At 36.4% G+C, this 9,086-nt stretch overlaps 1 protein-coding gene across 1 annotated transcript in view; it reads right to left on the bottom strand.

The window, feature by feature from the left end:
* Positions 1-7,994, bottom strand: part of KIAA0430 (KIAA0430 ortholog) — a 26,422-nt gene extending 18,428 nt beyond the window's left edge. The window contains exons 1-6 of the mRNA XM_009281632.2: positions 7,848-7,994; positions 5,507-6,175; positions 4,321-4,495; positions 2,621-2,847; positions 1,603-1,720; positions 692-864 (exon numbers count right to left, since the gene is read on the bottom strand). Of these exons, the coding sequence (XP_009279907.1) occupies positions 692-864; positions 1,603-1,720; positions 2,621-2,847; positions 4,321-4,495; positions 5,507-6,175; positions 7,848-7,994 (1,509 nt within the window). The remainder of the gene's footprint in view (positions 1-691; positions 865-1,602; positions 1,721-2,620; positions 2,848-4,320; positions 4,496-5,506; positions 6,176-7,847) is intronic.
* Between the last annotated feature and the right edge of the window lie 1,092 nt (positions 7,995-9,086).

Genomic DNA, 9,086 nt, shown 5'->3' with positions numbered 1-9,086 from the left:
CTGCCCCCCCCCCAAGTCATTCTTTTTGCAGCATTCAATTTGTTTGGAAAACTCTCATACCAAGGTAGATCCTCAAACTTTCATCTCCAATATAATTTAGAGACTAGAGTCCCTGATCAATGGATCAATACCTGATCACTTCTCCAGATAAGAAAGCATTGCTGTTTACAACCCAAGAATTCTATATATTCTACATGTGCGTGTGAACACATAGTTCAGGAAGTTATTTCAAAGAAATAAAAGGTCATGAGTGCTGTGCAAAGACAACACAGCAAATCCAGAGGGAATCGTCAGGAAGACTGAAAACCCCAAAAACCAGTAGACAGTCACTCAAAACTTAAGCAACCATCACAGAGCTGTCTTAATGCACAACTAAGTTCTTACCCTAACTTTCATGCCAGTGAAAGAAAGGCATGTAAGATACATTATCTGATAAAATATTTAGTGATAAGAATGTGACTTGCTACTTTACTTTTTTAGTTAATTACTTTTATTATTTCATTCTTTCAGTCTTAAAGCAGAGAGCATACGTTCACATGGTAGTAACCGAAATACAGACAATGGTCACATACGCAGCAGACATGTCTCACCATAAAACACACACACATTTCAGCCTGCTCTCTCCCTAAATTAGAAAAAAAGGAAGTTGACACTTAGAAATGTCTGTTGCATTACTAATTAAAAACCTTACCGGCATTTTCAGTGGTAACCTTGGTGGCAAATCTGAAATAAATTCTTCAAAACAAATAAGCTCATGAGCATGATGTAAGAGTGCTTCTGAAGCTTGATTTTTATGTACCAAAATTATCCGAAAACCATGTCGATGTCTCAGGTCACTGAGTTCCAAAGCAAAGTTTACATCCGCTGGAGAAAAAAAAAGAAAAAATAGAATGAACAAGGAAACGCATGAAAAAGCTAAAAAAATTAGATTAAACAAACAAAACCCCAGATCTCACTTGACAAGTTCTATTTATCACTGAAAATTTCCAATGAAAAAGCACTAACAGCTACAAGGCTTCTCAATAGACATAATTTAAGTCACCAGTTAGCATTCAGTCTCAGACAAGGGCTTCCTTTTAATAGCATCTTCTAGCAATTTATCAGCAAGGCATTCGACTGGTACTGTACACTTCTATAACAAACATTTGTTTAGCTTTAGGGAGAAGCCCAAGGCAACATATGGCAATAAACGGTTGAGTGGCTTACATATTTAACTGTATAGTATGCTGCTACAAGAAAAAAAAAACAAATCAAATACATTTTGCTCAAAGCATTCTGGAAGATTACCATAAGGACGACTCAATGAATTTTACTTTATTAGCTTCCTGCTGAAGCTGTCTAACTTTAGACAGTATTTATACACATACCTACTGACACTCAACAAGACATCAGATTCCAATGCTGATTTAACTAAGCCAAGTTCTCATCTCACTGTCCCTACTTTTCCCTTGCTGCCACTGACATCATTAAGAATTCTTGAGCAATTCAGTTAAAGCCGCCTCTAAACACAACCCTTGGAAAGCAGAATAGTGTCATATGCAGAAGTACTATTGAAGAGAGGAACTGAATTCTGCACTGTAGATGAGTACCGCAGACACTTACTTGACACAAGAACCACGGTGGCAGGTGCAGTATGTGTATCAGCAAATCTCCTAAGACTCTGTCTGAGTTTGTCATCAGCAGCATTCTTTGCTGTAGCATTGATGTGTGCAACAGTCACCTGTGGAAATACATAGATATGCTTTAAAGAAGAGCTTGAATGTGAACCCTGCTTGCTTATGTTAATTTAAAAAAAATAAATACAAGCTTTCACATGCCCCTTGTATTTAGATAAATTAATGCACACATGCATGAAATACAACATGTATGGATCTCAAACTGTTCTAATGAGCAATGAACTTCAACCCTAGTTGTTCAGCAATGTCTTAGGAATGACTTCTGCTGTTCTGTGTGAAAGATCAAAATTTACATACCTTAAAAACATTCCATAAACCCTCATTTAAAATAGAGGGGTGACAAACATAGCAAGTACTCACTACCAATTCTTTTACCTCACACAAACAGATAAACTGTCAACCTGTTATCATATCTGTAATTTAGGGGGTGGGAAGGGAATTTCTGACTTAGAAACCTGGACAAAAAGTTTCAAAAAAATACCAAGAAAAAGGTATTGATGGAAAAATATGTAGTGTTAAAGGTGTCCCAATCAATACCACTAATTTACAAGTGTCCTCACTAATCAGCACAGTATTCTCTAACAAAAGTAAAAAAAGTGAAGTTCACAGAATCATAGTTCTTTTAGGTTAATGATTTAGTCACAGAATTGAAGAACACTAGAAACACCACCACTACTTATTACTGGATGAAATAAAAAATTCTCTGCAAACACTAAAACTAAATCTAAAACAGTAATCTACATATAACGGAATGCAGTTTCAGGTTTAAAAAATATCATACCAGGAAAGTTCAGCATTAAAGACCCCACCCATAAACTAATTATAAGCTCATGCACTAAAAACCACAGAAGCTAACATAAAGCTTTAGTGAACAGGAATCAGTATTAGCATACTCAGAGTACACATTCTCAAGCAAGAACACCAAGTAGATGCTATTTTGATACCTGGCAGTTGTTTAGCTCCTGAATAACTTCTTTATTTTCTTTACTAATGTCACACACACAGATGAATTCTGCCTCTCTGTGACCTTTAAAAAACTTTTCACGAATCCTCTGTACAACTGCTATAGCTGAACGGCCAGTGGGAACTGAACAGTTTTCAATATCCCAGAAGACTCCAATGGGGGGCAAATTTTCCAGAACTTGGCCAGTTAATGCAACTTCTGGAGACCCTGTACAGGTTTAACACAGCTCATTTTAATCTCCAAATACAAAAAACGTTAAACTTAACATACTATAAACTTTGCACATGGGAAGCTTTATCTTTTAGAGAACAACAAGCCCAGGAACGCAAGTTCAGTTTTATTTTCTTAAGGAATCTAAAAAAACCAAAGCAGGTGTTTTCAAAGTTTCTTTTTAAGGGAGAAAGTTTATACCTCAAATCAGTTTTAAACAGAAATTTAGTCACTGTTAAGTTAGGATAAAGATGCAAGACAACTTCAGCTTTACTTTTAAACTCTCAACCATGTAATGTATTTTAAAAAAATGTTATCAAATGCTGAGGTGGCATGTGCCATGAAAATTGTCTGAAGTTGTGTCACACTAAAGTCAGCATGTGCTATATCAGTGACGGAAGTGAAACATGAAAGCTGTTCAAATTTACAGTGTGCATTAGATAAAGAATCTAAACAAAACTGGATGAGATTACCAGTATAGTGACAGCAATTATAGAAAATTAAGGCAGAATGGAAAAAACACAAAGGTATCCTACAGTTCAGGAGAATGAGGTTAAGAGTTTTTGCTATTACAGGCTAAGAAGTGCAAATAAAGTTTCTGGTGTTTCAGCACTCTGAGTATCTATTTAATTTTGAATTAACATTATACACCCATTCCATCCCCACAAAACAACTAGAAAAGAAACATGAGGAATGACACAGAATCCTCACAGGTCAAAAAACAAGCTAAGAGTTAAAGTTAGCTGAGAATATAAAACTAAGCACAATGGACAAATGTCATATTTGTTAGGGTATATGTTAACTAGTTATTCTTTTACAAGATCCACTGGAATTGCATTTTATAAGGACACTTAATTGGGGTGTTGCACCCTAAAAACGGGTGTAGTCTTAAAATGATAATAAAACTATCCAATTTCTTATTCTTCAATGACTTATTTTTAAGTTTGTAACTTTCATGCTAGCTACGATTTTGTAATTGAAGCAGTACTAACACTGTAGAAAGACCATGTAATTATTTCACACAATATTTTCCTCTCAATAACACTGAAAAAACCCTATATTGTAATTATGAACAGTACACCTTTACTGCATATGAAGTGACAATAGACACTACAGACTAAGAAAATGCTTTTCAAAGTGTGGTTAAAGATAATTTCTTTATACACCTCCAGAACGAAACAGCTTCCAAGTCCTTCAAATTTCTTTTTCTAGTTCTTAAAATGGTAAAAAATATAATAGTAAAAAATCAAAACTCTGTGCAAACAATACAGTACATTAACTAGGTAGTCAAAACAGGTAAATCCAAGTTATGACTTTGCAAAACAGAAACAAGGTATTTTTTTACTGTTTAGTCTTCTATGACTTTATAGAATTTTCTAGAGAACAGTGCAATTTAAGAGAACTCTTCATGTGCAACAGTATTTAAGGAGGACATCCACTAAGTGCAAGTTTCAAACAAACGTGGTTTACCATATTTCTGTGGTGATTTGCCAAGGCTGCTTGCCAGTAGCAAACTCTTCTCATTTCCTGTTCCTTTGGTTCCACAGCCGTTGCATATTGGGATAGGAACAGGTGCAGTCTGTGCACTTGGAGGAGGAATATTTGGCCAGACTTTAGCAGCATCAACTACGCTGTTTCTAGTTGGCTGTTGGGACATTTTTTCAAAATACATGTTCATTTAGTATACAATATTAACACATACTATTCCATGCTAGAAACACTCAGTTTCCCTTCTGCATTAAAAAATGCAAGTTCAGATGTACTCTACAAAGCTAATTAACAGTATCACTGCATGAAGGAAGCTTCTATCCTAGAGTCTTTCCTAGCATACTTAGCTCTAGATTTCCAAATGCAAGGAAAGATTGTATTAAACTCTGCACATCAAGACATGCCGTCTTTACAAAGTACTAATATGTATTCTTAAAAAAAGTCTATAGCGTGTGAAATCAGCACAATTAAGAGTACAAGGTTGAACCACCTCTCTCCCCCCAAAAATAGTGGTCATAATTCCAAACATACTCAATTCACCATTTGGTTTATTGAAATGAAGACATTTCACTTTTATATTGGAAACTCAAATTTGGAAGTTTAAGTAACATCTTGCAAAGTTGAGTACATTATTTCACTTGAAATTCCTATTAAAATTCAAGCACAGTTTTAATCAGTTCTAAGGTATACCAAATTCGTATTGAAGTATAAATTACAAATTTGGGAAGACTGAACTAAGACCTATCAAACCAAAACTAGAATATCCTTATAGCATCAGACACTTCACCTGCCTTACAAATTCACCTTTATTGATCAGCTGCGCAAGGGTACACGTTAACTGTTGTTAGCCTTTTCTCAGAGTCACTACTACAGAACATTTTAATTGGAGCTGTCAAGAAGAGATAACTGTCTTTCAAATCTAGTCAAAATTCTGATTGAGTACATTACAGATCCCCTGTAAGCTAAACATTGTGATAGCGTCTTTTGTCTTCCTATCAAACTGAATGTTACTTCAGAAAAAAGGGTATCTGGTACATTTGGACTGTGCATCACCAACTAGGAGGATGCAAGCTGCAACCCATGGAAGCCAGTGTTTTGCTCAAGTGACATTATTTCAACACTAACCATATACCATGCTTAATGAATGAGAAATGTGATGTGTACAAACCTTGCTCAAGCAGTCATTGCAGTAGTGAGATCCCTTTAAACAAACTGAAGGTGCCATGTTTAGGTGCAAAGGGTTGGCGCACACACGTGATGTTAGCTCCGACTGTGCAATATGCTCATCCAAGTGGCCTGTAGCCCCACTCGTGAATTCAGAACAAGGAAAATAGCCAGAAGAGGTGCAGCTCTGAAGGGCTGGAAACTGATGCAGTTTGTGCACGTTACCATGACAGGACTGGAAATGGAGTTTTCCACAACAGGGCAGATGTTGACAGGAAGAGACACTGTTTTCTACGCACATGCCAGGGAACTCACTCGCAATGCCTGCCAAATTGCTTCTAGCTGGAGGGTTCTTCAGTGAAGATGCAGACTGATAAGCAAATCCTGACCCTACTTGACAAGTAATCGTCCCAGTGCTTTTTGAGTCTAATATTGTGCCAGGGTGAATCAAGTTACCACCACCACCACCACAATGCATTTGTGGAGTACAAGAAGAGTCAGCACCATGAGCACAGCAGCTTACTTTCAGGCCAGGTGAAAGCTGTATTTGCTGTTGCTGAAGAGGATGATCATCAGGAAGCGGTACTGCTGGAAACAGTTTAGAGCCAGCATTATGAGGAGATGAAGCGTCCTTCAATTCTACAGCAGCTTTCTTGTTCTCCATGTAATCTTTCTGCAAAATGAAAGCTCAGTTACATTCAGATACATAAATAAGCCAACAATTTTATAGTATAAACAAGCTTATTTTTAGTCTGTTACAATTTTGACAATAACAGAAATTCTGAAAAATGTTATCTTTATCATTACTATTGATAGTAATGATATATATTGATACTCATTGTCTGAACATGTAAAATATTAAAAGAAACATGCCAGTTATATGTGCCTGCCTGAGGTATATTGTATCAGTGGATTTTGGAAGCAAGAAAACCAAAAAGCTATAAGCCAAATAACAATGGGTCTATAAAACAGAATTTGAAAAGCAGAAAGTTTTTAGGCTAAGGCTAAGAGATACTCTGCAATTGCAAAGCAAAAAAAGATTTATTTCTTTTAAGAGCAAACACAGATGGATGAGACAAAGTAAAAAACCCCACAGTTTGGAGGTACATAAGAAATCTTCTTTTACTTTGAATAAAAACTTAAATTGTATTAAAGTTTTAGAAGTAATACATCAAAAGACTAAGACTTCAAAAAATTAGAACTTATATCAAGCAAGTAAACTAACAGAGGACAGAGAAGACTAAGTTTTCACAATGACTATAGAAGTGCTTTTTGCCTACTCTGATTTAAGATATCAAGATGTACAGACATAAAGGCATAGACAGAAATACAGGGTTTTTTTAAATGGCAGCAGTGAAAACTAAGCAAGATTATGAGAAGCACCAGAACAGTCAAGGTCAGTAGAGCTAACCTGCATACAACACTCTGCTCCAGAGCTTTAGGCCAGTACTTTGGAACAACTTTCACTTTCCACATTCAATTTAATGCATTTCCTACTACACAGTAATGAATAATTGATTACCCAAGTTCAAAACCACTCCTCTCTACCTGATGCCACATGTTATGAATTAAAGATACACTCTGCCAAGAATCTCTCTAGAACTGGTTTATATGTTAAATTCCAGAATTTATGGCAGCTCCCTTCCTAACCCCTGACACATGAGAACAGCAACACAACAGGATACATGCTTATCTGTTTCCCCCATGTCTTTTACTGAAAGTCAGATTGAACACGGATGAACGAGTGTTACTTAACAGCTGGAGTTTGCTTGCTCAAGTAAGTCATTGTGTTGTACTATTCCTTCTATTCCTTAGCACTTTGCATCTTAAATGTATAGAATCATATACAGTTACAGAACAGGAACATTTAAAGAAATGGAAACAAGGAAAAATTAGACATTCATGAAGAACAGTATCCACAATTGCTGTAACTACTATATAGTAATAATTCAGAAAAATTTAATTTGCCTCCAAACTAAATTGGTAAAAATCTGGAAGTGTGAAGACTACTTCCTACTCTACTCTTCAGCAATAGCTTCACAGAGCTTTCAAGAAGCTGCCTTATACACTTTTTAAGCAGTCAGTTGTATTATTCTAAACAGAGCTGTAGAGAGTAAAGCCTGTCAAGCAAAGCGACTTGCCTGCTTTCACCAACATTGATGAGAGCGCTGTGAACACAACTAAAGACCTTAAATTCCCAGGTAGATTTTGTACTTAACATGGTAACTACTGTCTCCTCTTTCTCCCCTCCCCACTTGCCCCCTTTAGTCAGCAATAACACTGCAGTTAGTTATACCGCTCTGTACCAGGATATCAACTATGCTTTTAGTAAAGCAATAAATTACCGTTTTTGCACTGCAAGGCAAAGACTTTTCAGCAGCAGAAAAGCAATTAGAAAGTTTCCAGAGCCATGGTTTAGCATCATTCTCTTGTCGTTGAAGCCATCCAAATGATCTATTGCAGAGGTTCTCTGTCCTGTTTCCTTCCATCATACAGCCAAACAAAAAGGTTCAACATTCTTTCATCCCCCCTTCCTTTCATTCTTCCCACCTGCTAAAGAGAAAAAAAATGCGTGTTTTAAATAACTTTTAAGGTAAGACAGAGAAAAACCATGGTGGTCTTATGAATTCCACTACTGCTAGATCACTGAACCTGCATTATTTATGTTAAATTTAATTATGCATATGGGACACGGCCTTGACTATTCCTGTTTAATACAGGAATATTCCTCACGACCTGCAGCACAGGTGAGGCAGCTCCAGAAAAACACCATTTAAGTCCATGGCATTAGCTACAAAGTCCCAGAAATGCATTGCTGCTGACATGAAATAATTTCCTGAAACTTTCAGTGCATTCTCCTAGAAAGAATAGTCAGGAGGTAGGATTTCAAGAACAGCTCATCAGTAAATACAATTTCAACTGAACTCAGCTGAAAGAATTAAACTGCATATTCATTGTTTTTTCATTGGCTAACAAAACTATATATATCTGTATTAAGCACACAGCATTTAGCATCTAAACAGAGCTTTAAATTATTATTTACAAATACTTCTATTAATTCTCAAGCTGCCCCACAGCACACCACATCAATTTAGCTTTACAGAACCACAAAGAAGCCAAGCAACTTGTTTAAGGCCCAGCCACACTGTACCAGAAGAACTATGATTAGCAATGAAGTCTTCTTACTCTCCAACTACGTATGGCATTCATTAGCCTACACTCCTTCAGGTTTTTTGCATTTAATGTTAAACACAATAACCATGGAATACATTCCATAGCATTACATTTGCCCCAGCATTATTTTTAACCACAAAAGTTTGACTTTTTTTTTTAAAGCAGGAATGTTTATTCACACGAACCCTAAATACCCCGAAATAACGTTGTATAAAATACTAAGTTAATCAAGTTCTACAACTCTAGAGTAGGTTACTTTTAAAAACGTCTGGTAGCACCAATTCGTTTCGGAATTAAAACGGTAACTGAAAAAAAAAAAAAAAGTGTTATGTTAACGACGTGTGTCCGCGCTTTGTCCTCTGAGGCTCGCGGCTCCCTGGGTGCTTCCAGCTCGGCCTGGCCCGCAGCCC

Source organism: Aptenodytes forsteri, unplaced genomic scaffold (assembly GCF_000699145.1).
Source record: "Aptenodytes forsteri isolate BGI_AS27 unplaced genomic scaffold, ASM69914v1 Scaffold84, whole genome shotgun sequence".
Classification (NCBI taxonomy): Eukaryota; Metazoa; Chordata; class Aves; order Sphenisciformes; family Spheniscidae; genus Aptenodytes; species Aptenodytes forsteri.
This window is presented reverse-complemented; position numbering and strand designations above follow the sequence as displayed.